The 16,514-nt window shown below is 36.1% G+C and overlaps 1 protein-coding gene across 1 annotated transcript in view; it reads left to right on the top strand.

Moving 5' to 3' along the window:
* The window catches only part of LOC117325389 (multiple PDZ domain protein-like), a 227,647-nt gene that overhangs the window by 48,271 nt on the left and 162,862 nt on the right, over nucleotides 1-16,514 (top strand). The window contains 1 exon segment of the mRNA XM_033881561.1: nucleotides 2,474-2,696. Within this exon segment, the coding sequence (XP_033737452.1) occupies nucleotides 2,474-2,696 (223 nt within the window).

Below are 16,514 nucleotides of genomic sequence, written 5' to 3'. Positions count from 1 at the left end.
TGATACATGAGATTTGTAATGGCTCCCACACATAGCAGACTGCAATTAACTAAATGTTACTTCTATGATGACTTCAAAATGTTATCAATGATTGCATCTGAATTATGAAACAGAATGGTAAGATTTAATGAAACAAGTGACGAATACAACACAATTGGAAAGTATATTTAAGACTCTATATGCAAACTGACACACAAAAGAAGTGTAACCTTTAATTGTCCATAGTTTTATGATATTGATTATTAGTTATTAGTTATGTTGAATTACATGGTTATATATGTTCACTGTCAATTCACAGTTGATTTAACTCTCTCACACTGTGTCTTTAATACATACCCTGATTAGCATGTGCATTGACACATGTGGCCGTATTTCATAAGTCTAAGACCTGTGTATCATTCTTTGTGTGTCAGGTGAGAACTTGTGTAAGAATTTATTTGTGATTAAATAAACATCATTATGTGAGACTAACTACATAATGATGATTCCATATTAAGTAATGCAGCTACTGATTTGACTGGGGGTAACTCGATTGACACTAGTGCACTTTATAACTGGTGTAATTGTCAACTGCACACTGAGTTCTCTTTTCCCCATATATAATTCACAATTCAGCCCTTATCACCTAGATGGCATCAGCATGTTTGTGGTGTCAAGGTGAATGCTACACAATCTGATGATGGCAGTGTTAATGTGGTGTGGGATCTATAGAGTCACAAGACCTCTTAGTTACCATGTTGTCAGTGAAACCAATGAGATATCTTAACATTACATTGCTCGGCATTGTTCTACAACCTGCCTTGTGTCTGCTTGCTGAACACAAATCCTTCAAAAAGACAATTCTCTATGCCATGTGACAAGGCTTGCAATGGACTATCCCTATGATGTCAACACATTACCTTGGCCCCCATACATGTACAGTTTTGATCTTTTGCCAAAATATAGAGCAGGAGTAGAATGTGTTGGATCAACACATTTGAATATGCCTAAATCCTTCAGAATTACTAAAACACTATAGCTACTCACTCTGATCCAGATGCTTCTAGAAAGATGGAAGAACATGCATCCTTATGGTACAAATTAACTGTCTTGAACTCTAGGATTCTACTAAGGTCGCATACTTATTATTTAAATCAGAAAATTCCAATGCTCTTATAAGGCTGAAATTTACTCCCCCTTGCCAACATGATTATGTTAAACACTTAATTAATTGAGTTATCCAATAGAATAGATGTACTTCTTCATTTGACTAAGTCACTTAAACAGAGCTTTTGTATTAATGAATGTCAAAAACGAAAATGCTGCTGAAAATTAGAAGTTTTTAAAATTTTGTATTTAGTAAAATAAAGTGAGCTTCAATATGGAAATTCTGCATGTCAACGTCTTAATCAGTAAAAACAAAATCCCTCAAGTTTAAAACAGTCAAAACCAATAATGTCACCTACATTTCTGTCTAATTTAAGCGGGATTTTGATATTCTGATTATTATGGAAAAGTTCCCGAGGGGATTGAATGATGAACTATTGCAAGGCGCTGTATGATGATGGAATGGCAGTATGCTGTCAGACATGAGAAACAGAGAGGAGTTCAGACGGAATAATATATTCAACAGTTTAGGAGATACAGATCTAATATTATTAAAGTCTGATTGAGTACCAAGTCAAAGTGTGTTTGCATATGATGTTTTTGGAAAATTGTATTTATTGCTCTTGTGACAATTTTGATATTGAATAGAGATAAATCAATGCTTGGCTCATTTAGGGCACTGGAGGAAAATATCAAGGGTATGAGAGAAAGCTGGAGTTGACTTAATCATAACTTTTAGTGTATAAAGCCAATATTTGCAAAGTACTCATGTTATACAATTATCTTATCCCTTCACCTTATTCCTCCTCCCCTTCACACCCTCTGGGGATTGAACAGGGACCTCTATGTTGACTTTCTGTGGAATTGGATGGCCAGATCTTAGTCGGGCAGTAAACAGCTAGTGTTTCAGTATACCAGATTGACCTACATACATGTATCTTAAAGGTCAATTAATATTTCATACTGCATTGTCCACCATGACTTTTAGCCAATAATAATTGCTGGGGACAAATTAAAAAAGAAGATGGCGAGAAACCCCAGGGGAATATATCTAAAGCATGAGAGAAAACCAGATTTATCAATGTCAATTAGTACTTTCAGTGTTTAAAGCCAATTCGCTAAATATTCAATTATCATACCTCTTCAAATGACTGTAACCACCACAGAAATTAGCCATTATACACAATTTATTAATTGCTTGGGATGAAAGAAGATTTTTGCCAACGACTAAAGTATGTATAACGTGACTCACTAAAAGAAAATGATTGTACGTAACTAATGATGTATTCTCTATATTTACAACATGAGGTAGTATAAAAAAATTTAAACTGCCTTGAATCTTGGTCAAACCTATGACAATATAACATTGGCATTTTTGTTGTTGCAGAGATGGACGACTGCGAGAAAGAGACCAGATTTTGGCCATTGATGGCCAGCCCATAGACATTTCCCACCAGGAGGCTATTCGTATTCTTCAGAGTGCACGTGGTCTGGTGGAGCTGATAGTTGCACGTGGACCTATTCCACAGCAGCCCGACCTTGTCAGCACAGACACGTTTGCAGATCAACAGACTGATGTCCAGATTGATGCAGGATCCGCAGATATGGTGGTAAGTAAGACCTGAGGAGATTCAAGTGGTTGACTCTTTTGATCTCATGCCCATTTCTGTCCATTAACCTGTATAGATATAAACACACTTATACACCTACAATTACCAAATTTGATCAGTTATAAGCATGGCAATATTTCAATTTCACATTGTAAACTTTCTCTTTCTGGATAGTAACATTCCTGCTTTAAATCTGTTGTTATTACCTAACATTCTTGATTCAATACTCCAGAAAAAAAAAAGAAAAAAAAAATTAAGAAAAAAAAATTTTTTCTTTCAAACTCTGAGCTGCATGAGAGCAGAATATTCAAACAAATGGCACATGTTATAATTTATCATAGATAATTAAAAACTGTAATTGAAGTCCACAGGTAAGCTTTGACATGTTGGATTGATACATTCTTTAAGGTAATAGAACAAAGTCTAGTCCAGGTGTCTATTGATTAGGCCTAACAATAAAACAGAAGGCTGAATGATATGTTAGGTGCACAAATCTTCACAATATTTTGTATGCATAACTGGTTTTGATGTGCTGGTCACTGTTTCAATATGAACAAAATTAATGAAGCAAGCATCATGTTTGTCAGAAAGACAAATTTAAGATGAATCAAATATGCTTTAAAAATAGCTGGTCATTACACTGTTTACTATTTCCATGAGAGATAAGGGCATTTACAGTGTGAACTTTGTGGCACATGCATGATATACAGCTTCTTAAAATGTAAACATGAGTTGAAAACTTATAGCTAATTCTGGCTGGATTAATTATTAAAGGAATTTTTATTGGTGGTGAATTTTATAAGGTACCGATATAAAAATTTCAAGTTTCATTTGATACTTGTAATAAATTGAGTCACATAATACAAGGTGCTACTGTTAGAGAGGTTGTATGGTTAAGAAACATGTGTGGAACAACAACGTTGATTGACTGGTTCTTAATTAAAAACTATCCAATTTCAAGGAATTAAACATCAGGAGAGTTATTCATAAGGTCACCTGAGACAAAATCAGAAGTGACCTATTGCTGATTTCTCAGTAACGAATGACCTTGACCTACTTTCAAGATTACAGGGGGTAAAATGTGCTGGAATCTTTCAACTTCTTGATAATCAAGAGGCCCTTAGCCATGATATCTAAGATGTTCAAATGTATCACCTGGACATACTTTCATTAGGTCAGAGGTCAGATGTGTTGAAATCTTTAAACAACTTCTCGATAACTAAGAGGCCCAGGCCAAGTGGAATGCTTTGAAAACAGACTTTGTTCAATTGAATGACCTTGATCTACCTTTAAGCTAAGTTAACAAAATGATCAGTATGAATATCAGAACTCAGGTGACCATTAAGGCCCATGGGTCTGTTTTTTTTTATCTATGCTTCTAATGCTTACATATTAATTAATTGAAATATTCAAGTGTTCAATTGTAATCTTGCTGTAGAAGGAAACCCCAATAACCTGTCGATATATGGCTGGCAAAAGGCTTGTATTGGTGTATATATATATAGTGCTCAGTCATTTTTTTCACATATCAATTTTTGAAAAAAAGTGTCACTTTTACTCAAATATTTAGGTATTCTCAAGGGCATTTTCCAGTATCACAACTTCCTTGATTAAGGTTGACAGCTGAAAGCAAAGCTTCACTATTGTAAATATTCCATTTATGGATAGTAACATTCCTGCATCCCCAACTATAGTCATTACATGTTTAAGTTGATTCAATATTCAAGAGCATGTTCCCAGTATCACAATTCCCTTGATTGAGGTTGACAGCTGAAAGAAAAGTTTCATTATTGAAAATATTCCATTTATGGATAGTAACATTCCTGCATCCCCAACTATAGTCATTACATGTTTAAGTTGATTCAGTATGTAAGAAATGTTCCCAGTATCACAATTTCTTTGATTCATGTTTACTGCTAATAAAAAATCTTACACCAGAGATGCAGGTGGCCAGACGGTGTCTCCACCCAGGTTTTTATTTTAAGAAAGTCACATATTACCAGTAGATGAACATGACAGATGATAAAGTGGTCTCCATATTAACATAGCAATATTTTTAACTTTTAATTGTTTCCTTTAGCTGTATAGCTTATTGGGATATCTCTGGTACCAGGATTTTTAGGTCACCTGAGACGAAGTCTCAGTTGACCTATTGCAATCGCCTTTTGTCCGGCGTCGTGCGTCGTGCGGTGTGCGTCGTGCGTCGTGCGTCGTGCGTCATAAACAATTTACATTTTCAACTTCTTCTTAAAAACTGCTGAACTAAATTCAATGAAATTTTACAGGAAGCTTCCATGGCTGAGGGTGAACCAAAATTGTGAATTATATGGTCCCCACCCCCCTAGGGGCCTGAGGGGCGGGGCCAAAAAGGGTCAAATTGACTAAAACTTCAAAAATCTTCTTCTCTACTCTCAGATAAGGTGGAATCAAACACTCTTCATAGATGAAAGGGTCTTAAGGTGCTTTACCAAAATTATGAATTTCATGACCCTGGGGTCTCATGTTTGCCCCTGGGGAGGGGGTAAACTTTACTATAGTTTATATAGGGAAATCACATTTTTGACTATTATTTGTTGGATTTGTATTGGAATTCATTCCAACTTGTATCAAATTATCAGCATGGGATGACAGTTTGATGGTATGTACATGTTGGCCCTAGTTGACCCCCAGGGGCTGGTGGGCGGGGCCAAAAAGGGTCAAATTGACAAAAATTTCAAAAATCTTCTTCTCTACTCTCAGATATGGTAGAATCAAATACTCTTCATAGATGGAAGGGTCTTAAGGTGCTTTACCAAAATTGTGAATTTCATGACCCTGGGGTCTCATGTTTGCCCCTGGGGAGGGGGTAAACTTTACTATAGTTTATATAGGGAAATCACATTTTTGACTATTATTTGTTGGATTTGTATTGGAATTCATTCTAACTTGTATCAAATTATCAGCATGGGATGACAGTTTGATGGTATGTACATGTTGGCCCTAGTTGACCCCCAGGGGCTGGTGGGCGGGGCCAAAAAGGGTCAAATTGACAAAAATTTCAAAAATCTTCTTCTCTACTCTCAGATACGGTAGAATCAAATACTCTTCATAGATGGAAGGGTCTTAAGGTGCTTTACCAAAATTGTGAATTTCATGACCCTGGGGTCTCATGTTTGCCCCTGGGGAGGGGGTAAACTTTACTATAGTTTATATAGGGAAATCACATTTTTGACTATTATTTGTTGGATTTGTATTGGAATTCATTCTAACTTGTATCAAATTATCAGCATGGGATGGCAGTTTGATGGTATGTACATGTTGGCCCTAGTTGACCCCCAGGGGCTGGTGGGCGGGGCCAAAAAGGGTCAAATTTACAAAAATTTCAAAAATCTTCTTCTCTACTCTTAGATATGGTAGAATCAAATACTCTTCATAGATGGAAGGGTCTTAAGGTGCTTTACCAAAATTGTGAATTTCATGACCCTAGGGTCTCATGTTTGCCCCTGGGGAGGGGGTAAACTTTACTATAGTTTATATAGGGAAATCACATTTTTGACTATTATTTGTTGAATTTTTATTGGAATTCATTCTAACTTCGTTAACATTATCAGCTTGGGATGACAGTTTGATGGTATGTACATGTTGGCCCTGGCTGACCCCCAGGGGCTGATGGGCGGGGCCAAAAAGGGTCAAATTAACAGAAATTTTAAAAATCTTCTTCTTACAGCCCAAATAAGGTAGAATTAAATACTCTTCACAGATCGAAGGGTCTTAAGGTGCTTTACCATAATTGTGAATTTCCTAGCCCTGGGGTCTTGCGTTTGCCCCATGGGAGGGGATAAACTTTACTATAGTTATAGGGAAATCACATTTTTGACTATCATTTGTTTTATTTGTTTTGAAATTCATTCTTTCATTCAAATTTACTGAAATATTTCAAAAATCAGGTGACCGTTAAAGCCCATGGGCCTCTTGTTTAATTTTTTTTTGTCAAAACATATGGTGGTTTTGTTTGGTGTATCTAAGTTTAGCGGTTCCATTGGCCCTGTGTCAAATTTTGGTATATTCCAATGTTCATGTTGCAATACTGACTTCTGCCATCTAGCTATGCCAGAGATATATGTATTTTTCCCTAGGCTTTTTTTGGAGTCATGGCGGTTCACAGACTGCAAGACTCATTGTGATCCATACTATTGACCAACCCGATTGATTTTCACATATCTATCCATATACATATATATATAGTCATAAATATAGCCAATGCAGTTGTCATCAAACCTATATATTATTACATGTTGGCTGATTGAGTTTGAGCAAAGAATCAATCCAAACCATGTGAACTTACCTGAGCCAGGTACAAGTATGGGCAGCACTCATGTTTACATGTCCAAGTGAAAGTTTACATTATACTAATTATAAGAAACCAATATTATTTAAGAATGAAAACACAACACATTTTACACTTCTACATGAATGATTGTTGAGTGAAACTTGGTTTTGAAAAATAATAATGAAAGCAGTCTATAAAGTAAACTGATAATTTCCTTTATTAATTCATCATTTAGTTGATACAAAAAAAGTACAAGACTTCTTAAAGGGCCTGTCACACCTAGCTGTTTTGGCTGGTCGAAACTTTTCCGAAACACAACTGTGGAAATTTTTGGGAATTGGTACTGGTTTGGTAGCTTTAAAATTGGTATCACATTGCTAATAAGGACATCATCAGAACATCCCCGAAAAATAGCAACAAGCATCAAGTTACTGCCCTTTAAGCAAATTTAAAGTATTGTGGAAATGAAATTCTTCATCGGCTTAAATTATATGTTGATTGCTTCAATTCCAAATTTGTCACAAATTATGCCCAAGATACAATGAAAAAGGCATAGCTGCTTCTTTTGAAATCCCACCTACATGTATAGATGAAGGGATATATTCCAGAAAGTCAGCTGGCAACCAATGTGAGCCATAATAGACGATAAGTAAGTTTTATTTCTCCCTAGACTATCTTTGCTGTATGGCTTTCTTTAGCTTTTTATGAGTTGACATTTCAATAGTCAAAATGCAGCAGTACTTTAGAAGACAATGGGAAATGACATCTGTCATTCCAGCTAAACAACAATGGTTGTTGAGTGTTTGGGCCCACAAAATCATTCCAATACACCTATAGCTCAGATTTTGAATAAAAATAAGTTCTTTTTAGCTAGTCTTTATACATTCTTCTGAAAAGTGCTAACATAATGCACCCACTTATCAGTTTTGCATGTAGTTTTACCTACATTGAGACAACCCCGGTTTTTTTATACCCTCTACTTTGTGAATTGGGTTATATAGTTATACCCTTGTCTACATGTTAGTTACTGTATACTTAATAGTCCATGCAACAGTACCACAAAACTTGTATAACTCATGAACCCCATGACAGATGTAGTATCATTAGTAGTATCATATATATTCACACCATAGAAAGCCCAGAGGCATATTTGCCATCAGCTGGTATTTAGGACAGAGTTGTATAAATTAAGTTTCATTGTATAATCGACCTTGACCTCTTTTCAAGATCACAGGGGTGAAATATATTAAAAATTTTAAGAATCTTTTTCTCAGGTTCCAGAAGGCCAAGGAGGCCTGATATTTTGTGAGCAGTTACCAAGGACAGAATGTTATGAAGTTTCTCTATATAAATGACCTTTAACTATTTTCAAGGTTACATGAGGCAAAAACACTTCTGTTCATGTCCTAAAAGACTGTACAGGGTACTCATTTTTGGCTAATAGGTATAGAATACTATGGCCTTGACTTATTTTCAAGGTGAAATAGATCAGATATGTTAAAAAAACTTCCAGAATCTTCATCTCAAGTTGCAGTCGACTCTTGAGGTCAGTTGGCATCTAGGACTATAAAGTGCTATAAAGTTTCCTCACCATACAATTGACATTTTCAAGGTCACAGGGTTAAATAGGGAAATCCTTTTGAGAATCTTTTCAAGTTCCAGGAAGCCCAGAGGCCTGATAATTTTCCCTCAGGTACCTAGGAGTGGTATAATTTTTCCTCATATAAATGAGCTTGAACTGTTTTCAAAGTCACAGCTAGGGGTCAAATATTTTAGAAACTTAAAAGATATTCTTTAAAAGGTATATGCCTGATATTTGGCCAGCAGGTATATATATCTATAGGATTTAGTATTACAATGATTTGACATACAAAAGACTTTGGCATATTTTCAAGGTCTGTATTGAAGAATATAAAATATATGACAATGTATACTATACATATACACACATGATCAACATCATGCTTCGATTGCTACATGTTAGGGGTTTCACATGGTTTTTGTTTGATTTAATAAAAAAAAAATCAACAAAAGTAACTTTTGGTATTCCAATGCCACTAACTGACAATGAATCTATCAGTATGCAAAACTCTTACATGGATATTTACCAATGCACCAAAGAATCATATCACCTCTTTTAGAAATATCACCAACAAATTGAGAAGTTCAACAAGAATATTGGAAACATTAATTTTGCCATTGTTTCTTACTGGGTATGTGAGCATTCAGGCCCTCTGGGCCTCTTGTCTTAACAAAAGTGTGCCAGAGAATTAAACTCATGTTGTTTAAATGTTAATGAATATTAAGCTTGTTGAGAAGATGTGCAACTTTGATAGCAGGAATTCCAATACTGGTAAAAGGTTTGCATGGTTTGAAGCAGTTGATATTGAAATGCTGAGATGATCATTGAGTTGTTTTGAATATTGATAAATGACAGCAGAAATGATCAGGCACGGCTTTACAGACAGAGATGTTTTCGTTAAATCTAAGGTGAAATATTGAGTTGTGACCCAGGCAAATTGATATCCTGACAGTTAGTGTAAAGAAAACTGAGGAGTTGAAATATGGCGGCTTAATTAAAGCATCTACTTTATAAAAGGGGTAACTATATACCAAGGATCCTGTGATACATCTGTATACCAGATATCTCTTGTACTCCTTGACAGATTTATAAAGTTCTCTACATATATACACACCTGATCAGATTTTGGTGGTCATTGGTCAAAGTTCAATGAAGGTCAAAAGTCAAAGTTAACCCTTTTCAAAAATGAAAAACTTGTGTAAAATGTCTCTGGAAACATATATTGATGAGAGGGACGAGGTGAGGGTGAGGAATGAATAATGGTGGGAGTCGGGGTGGGGGTGGGGATGGGGGTGGGGATGGGGGTGCATTAATACTGAACACTCAAATTTAACATCTGTTTCAACATCTCCCTCGCTGTAATACTGAACACACAATCGTAACATCTGTTTCAACATCTCCCTCGCTGTGATACTGAACACTCAACCGTAACACCTATTTCAACATCTACCTTGCTATAATACTGAACATTTGACTATAACACCTGTTTCAACATCTCCCTCACTGTAATACTGAACACACGACTATAACATCTGTTTCAACATCTCCCTTGCTATAATACTGATTGTTTTTTCCTGCCAATGTTTTGCTATCTAACAGATAATCCTGTTAAAGTACCCAACCTGAGTTAAAAGAAACAGATCAACCTAGGAACACCGCCATTTACAAAGTTTTTTAATATTGAACACTAAATCGCATACAATAGAAACTGAGCAAGATGTATACATTTAATGTTCCATGATGTGGGAAACAAATGCGGGTGACAGGTAGCATTGAGTGCAGTGTATATGCGAAAATTCTGTAATGGAGGCTGATAGTTTTTTTGTTGAAGAATGTTTACTTTTTTTATAGAAATGGCCTCAGAATTCGACCTCCATATATTGTCACTTAGTACTTAACTTCCTCTGGAGTTTGTAACGACATACTTTAAAACTGTCCAGAAACATGAACGAATTTGACCCTAATTGATCTTGAGTACCTACTTTTTAGTGCAGGATGATTTTCAATAAATATTAATTGCTTATCATTAATTTTTACAGTGTCAAGTTAAGAAGTATTTTCAGAATTTTGAAAAAAAAAAAGAATAAAAATAACTGCTGTTTCCTATTTTCGAAAGAACAAAACATATACACTCTTTTTATTTTTCAGGATTTTGAAGGAGGGAAAAAAAAAGAATAAAATAATTGCCTTTTCCCATTTTCAGCAGAAGAAATAATTAAATTTGTATGGCTTAAATCTTAAGAAATTACTACCTCTGTCTTGAAAAAGAAGGAATTTTGCTCAAATTTGGTATGCATCATAATGTACTGCCTAATTTGGACGATTCACTGCACCAAAGAGGTAGCTAATATTAGAGCATTACATATGTTTTATAAGGGGAAAATAGGTCGATTAATGAATACCTAGACTGGGGATGCAGGCCCACTAAGCCTCTTGTTTATACATATTAGAAAGAATAATTAACTAGTCAGTTGTTTGATAGAGTCAATATTTCTTAATTTTTTTTACTTAGAGACATGTTTTCCCAACAAAAGTTGCATCAGATTAAGGGAAAGTTTTGATATTTATGTAAATATTAGACATCTAGATTCCTTGTTACTTGTATCCTTGCTATAAGGATTGTTAGAAAGGCCGTTCATGTGTTTAAAAGATACAGCTCAGAAAATGAAGTCATACATATATTCATAGGTTAAATTATTTGTTTTCTCATTGAATATAATTGATTGTATAAGTAAAACAATGACTTTGTTGTGTTTTGATTCCATGTAGACCAGAATATGTCTCGGGGTTATAGCTACGGTCAGAAAGGCGGTGCTATGATAGGTCCCTGGGCTACGGTTAGGGTCAGAAAGGCGGTGTTAAGATGAATTTGATGGTACACTAGGCCTATACCCTTAATGACTATGTCATACACCAGTCACAGATAAACCTCCGAGCCAACAATCACATCCCTGATCAATATTATTCTCTCCCGTACCCATCCTTCTACTGGTGCAGCGTCAACACAGGCACTTACTTAACATCGCTTTGTATACACGATTGGTGAGGTACATCTCCGCTTTGGAGGTACCATTTCACTGCTGAAAGAGGGCCTCACCAGGTATATGGAAATTGTGTACGACTTTTCACAAGGCTTTCAAAATTCTTTCAGTTATGCACACTATGGATTTGGAATTGCAGCAATTGAATTTTTTCGTTTCCTTTTGGGATCATAAAAGAAGAAATACGGCATCAGTCTCGCTGATTATGAAAATTGCTGGCATTACAATGCATGTGTATAACATCTCAACAAGTTATTAGAGAAGTGTTTTCTGAATGTTGTGTTACTATTACACTGTTCTGTGTTACTGGTGTGGGAAAGGCAGAGTAAATCTAGTTATCTATTTGGAAATGCATTGCTTCGAATTCAACTTTGTGGTTACCTTTATAAATCTCTCTGATATTTTACCGAAATCTGGAAAATATTATTGCCTGCAGGGACCATGAAATGCTTCAGCTTGGTGAGATAATGTTTGATTGTGAAGTGACTTTGGTGCTCAGAAAGGCCAACTATTACAATAGGACGTCACCAATTCATGGAATTCATTCTCTTTCTTCTCCTGTATCTTTGATTATTGAAGGAGTGTTAAATTTCACAGTGCTTACAAGATAGTTTGTCCTTAAATGTGTGATACCTTTGTCACCATTGGTACTTGAAATACATTTCATGCTGTTTTACAATTTTATTTCTGAACGATTAAAATCAAGGTCTCCAGAACAAAATTTTTGGGGAAAAAAAATTCAGTCACAGTATGGAATATCCTACAATTTAGTGTTTTCACATTCAATGTAAGTATAAGGTGACTAGCATTACTATTATATAGGTATTTTATGTTCCTTATAGGATGTCGAAGTGTCTCTGACAGGATTTAAGGATTTGTTAGTTATGATGAAGCTGTGTTGCTGTTGGATTATAGCTAACACACAAGCCTTACACAGAGGAGGGTATGTTGATAGAGCACATACAACGGAGGAAATCTAAACTTCTAGTAAAACGGCTCTCTCTTTCCGTGAGGCACTGACTCTTGGTGTAGTGACACTGGATACCTTGGCAAAGTGAATAAACATCGTGTTGTCGTGGCAATAACTTCATAATGACCGCAAATGTGGAGAACTATGGTGACATCAACACTGTAAAATACATAGAGCATTGTCTCTGTGTGGGGTTCGTAACTAATATAGTCACAGTGTCAAGTGTAGTGGTTATAGAGTGTGTCTTGGAGTGGTTGTGCTTAGAACCAGTGATGGAATGTTAGATGGATGTTCACCTGGGTCAGTCTTTCCAGGACGCAATCTGTGGGGCACTAGTAGCCACCATGTGTTATCTCAACACCCGACGCCCACACAAAGAGCATTACCTGCCTATCACTCAAGCACAGCCGGTAAACAGATTTTATTGATACCATCATTTCTAGTGATCTGATAAATATATGTTTTAGTATAAATTAGACTGCTGTTGCTAGATAAGTATGTTTGTAAAGGAATATGTAATGTACATGTATACCATTATAAAGGTCTTTTGCATATTTGGCAATGTCCATATAAGGTAGGTGGTGCTAGCAAAATTTGGTGCTGAGAAGCATTTCCATACACGATCGAAGAATTTTAACAGCCACTCCGGGGTATAAAAATATACATGAGATCTTTGATGAGCTAAACCTTTATTTCTATGTTTTTGTCAAGTGATATGTAGTTACAAGGTACTTTGACCTTAATAGGTAGTTTTCTCTGACTATGGCAGTTCGCCATCTTGTAGATTAACCAATGGTTCATTCAGTATTTATTTATTTGTATACAAATTAATCTGATATTTGAATATAGGTATAATTAATATGATAAAATTAATAGGATAAGTGAAAAGTGTAGCTTTGCATAAAAAATATATATAAGAATAGTTTGTAAGTAAGTACCGAAAAGTCAATCTACTATTAAACATTGATGTTAACAACATCAATTAGCTGCTGAATTTGTAAGATAAGTTGCACATCTTAATCTGGATAATGATTTATATGCAAGTACAGTCATTAGAATAAAAAACAATCAGCCTTTTTCATGGAGGTGTTTTTTTAACAGGGGTTCTCTCTTAACAATTGTAGTCTCTTAACAGTGGTCGTCTTGTAACAATCATGGTCCTTCAACAGAGGTGATCTCATAACAATGGTGGTCTCTTTATAGAGGTGGTCTTATAACAATGGTGGTCTCTTTATAGTGGTGGTCTTATAACAATGGTGGTATCTTTATAATGGTGGTCTTATAACAATGGTGGTCTCTTTATAGAGGTGGTCTTGTAACAGTAGTGGTCCTTCAACAGAGGTGGTCTCATAACAATGGTGGTCTCTTTATAGAGGTGGACTTGTTACAATGGTGGTCTCTTTACAGAGGTGATCTCATAACAATGGTGGTCTCTTAATAGAGGTGGTCTTGCAACAATGGTGGTCTCTTTATAGAGGTGGTCTTGTAACAATGGTGGTCTCTTTATAGAGGTGGTCTTGTAACAATGGTGGTCTCTTTATAGAGGTGGTCTTGTAACAGTAGTGGTCCTTTAACAGAGGTGGTCTCATAACAATGGTGGTCTCTTTATAGAGGTGGTCTTGTAACAATGGTGGTCTATTTATAGAGGTGGTCTTGTAACAATGGTGGTCTCTTTATAGAGGTGGTCTTGTAACAATGGTGGTCTCTTTATAGAGGTGGTCTTGTAATAATGGTGGTCTCTTTATAGAGGTGGTCTTGTAACAATGGTGGTCTCTTTATAGAGGTGGTCTTGTAACAATGGTGGTCTCTTTATAGAGGTGGTCTTGTAACAATTATGGTCTCTTTATAGAGGTGGTCTTGTAACAATGGTGGTCTCTTTATAGAGGTGGTCTTGTAACAATGGTGGTATCTTTATAATGGTGGTCTTGTAACAATTATGGTCTCTTTATAGAGGTGGTCTTGTAACAATGGTGGTCTCTTTATAGAGGTGGTCTTGTAACAATGGTGGTCCTTCAACAGAGGTAAAAATAGTGGTTCTTGCAGTTCCCTCATAACAATGATGGTTCTTAAACAGAGGCGATCTCATAACAATGGTGATCCCTTAATAAAGGTATCTCTAACAATGGTGGTCCCTTAACAGAGGTGGTCTCATAACATTAGTGGTCCCTTAACAGAGGTGGTCTCATAACAATGGTGGTTTCTTAATAAAAGTGGTCTTGTAAAAATGATGGTTCTTCAACAGAGGTGGTGTCTTAACAGAGGTGGTCTTATAAGAGATGGTCACTTATCAGAATTGGCCTCTTAACAGAGGTGGTCTTATAACAGAGATGGTCTCTTAACAGAGGTTGTCTATCAATAGAGGTAGTCTCTGCCAGAGATGGTTTATCCTGTAATCAGAAGTATAGTTGTTATTGATGGAGATTGCCTCTTGACTGAGATGTTCTCCTTCCACAGTATTGTGTAATAGTATAACAGTATATTAGAAGATACTTTTTAATAAGGATGGTACCTGGAGTGGCACTACTAATGTTATAAATCTCCTGCTTACAAGGGATGGGTGCTGTTTTATCTAATAAAGGTGAAATGCAATAAGACTGCCATGTTGTAGCTTGGGTAAAACACTAATGCACTTTGGTTGGAAGGAAGGCTGAGAATTAACTTTGCCGTTGAGTTTCTATTATTACCTGGTACGGAGGCACTTAAAAACATAGTCTGCCAAGTTAGTTCAATCTATCCCCAAAAGTAGGTTCTTTGACCTGTCATCGCAAATAATTGTGAAAGATAAAAAGACTTTCACTGTGCATGTACCAATTTGCAGGTGTGTTTGTGTTATTATCACCAGAGTTGCATTAAAGTCATCCCCATCTAACCATTTTGAAAGGAATTCCATTTAGATTATACAGATGCACCCCAATTTTAGCTCACCTGCCTGAAGGATAACTTTTTCATCTATACAACCTCTTCTCAATAACCAAGAAGACCAGAGACTTGATATTGGTGCTGTTATATGCTGGGATGAATGGCTACCAAATTTGTTCAAATGACTGACCTTGACCTATATTCAATGTCACAGGGGTTAAATATGCTAAAATCTATTAATAACTTCTCAATTACCAAATTAAGGACCATAAACCTAATAATGAGTTTAGTCCATGAAACGAACTGGTCAAATTCAGGCAACAACATCAGATTCTTGAAGTTTAAAATTAATTTTTTTTAGCTCACCGGTACAAAGTCTAGGGGAGGTATTGCTGTACTCCCCATGTTGGAGGCGGCGTCTGTGTTTATAGACAGTTAGGTTGAGGTTTTAATAAAACACTGTTGTGTGAATACTAATGAGGATACAGCTTAGCTATTTGACAAGTGATCCTTGTGATGAAACCTTTCCATTGGTTCTACATTTGCTGACCTGCTGACCTTGACCGTGACCGTTGACCTACTTTTAAAAAACAAATTAGGAATTGCAGCTGATTTGAGTGAGCTATGTTGTGTTTTGTTTGTATGTACTAATCCCAATGTGACAAAGTCGTGGAGGAGACTTAGCGTTCCGCTCTTGGGAGGTCCTTCTGCCTGTCATGCATTTCACATATTAGTCCCCTACCAGTGGTTAACATTTCCTCCCCATTTGTCTGTCCGTCTGTTGATCCATCTGTCAGTCCATCCACTCAGTTTTCCACACTTTTCTGAGCCATGCTTCATGGTACATGTTTTGCAATACCAAGCATTCTTCTTTATCAAAATCCAATGATTACCTCTGTCCTGTAGATAGTGTTGATTACCTCTGTCCTGTAGATAGTGTTATTCCTGTTGCCCCATTGTATGATTCATAAGAGGTGACTAAATTTGTGATATTACCTTTTCTCTTTTTAATGTCTCTCTTGGCACTAACCTTCAAAATTTATAGCCTTAATTTAGT

The sequence above is a fragment of the Pecten maximus genome, chromosome 4 (assembly GCF_902652985.1).
Source record: "Pecten maximus chromosome 4, xPecMax1.1, whole genome shotgun sequence".
NCBI lineage: Eukaryota > Metazoa > Mollusca > Bivalvia > Pectinida > Pectinidae > Pecten > Pecten maximus.
The sequence above is the reverse complement of the archived record's forward strand: the minus strand, read 5'-3'. Positions and strand labels throughout refer to the sequence as shown.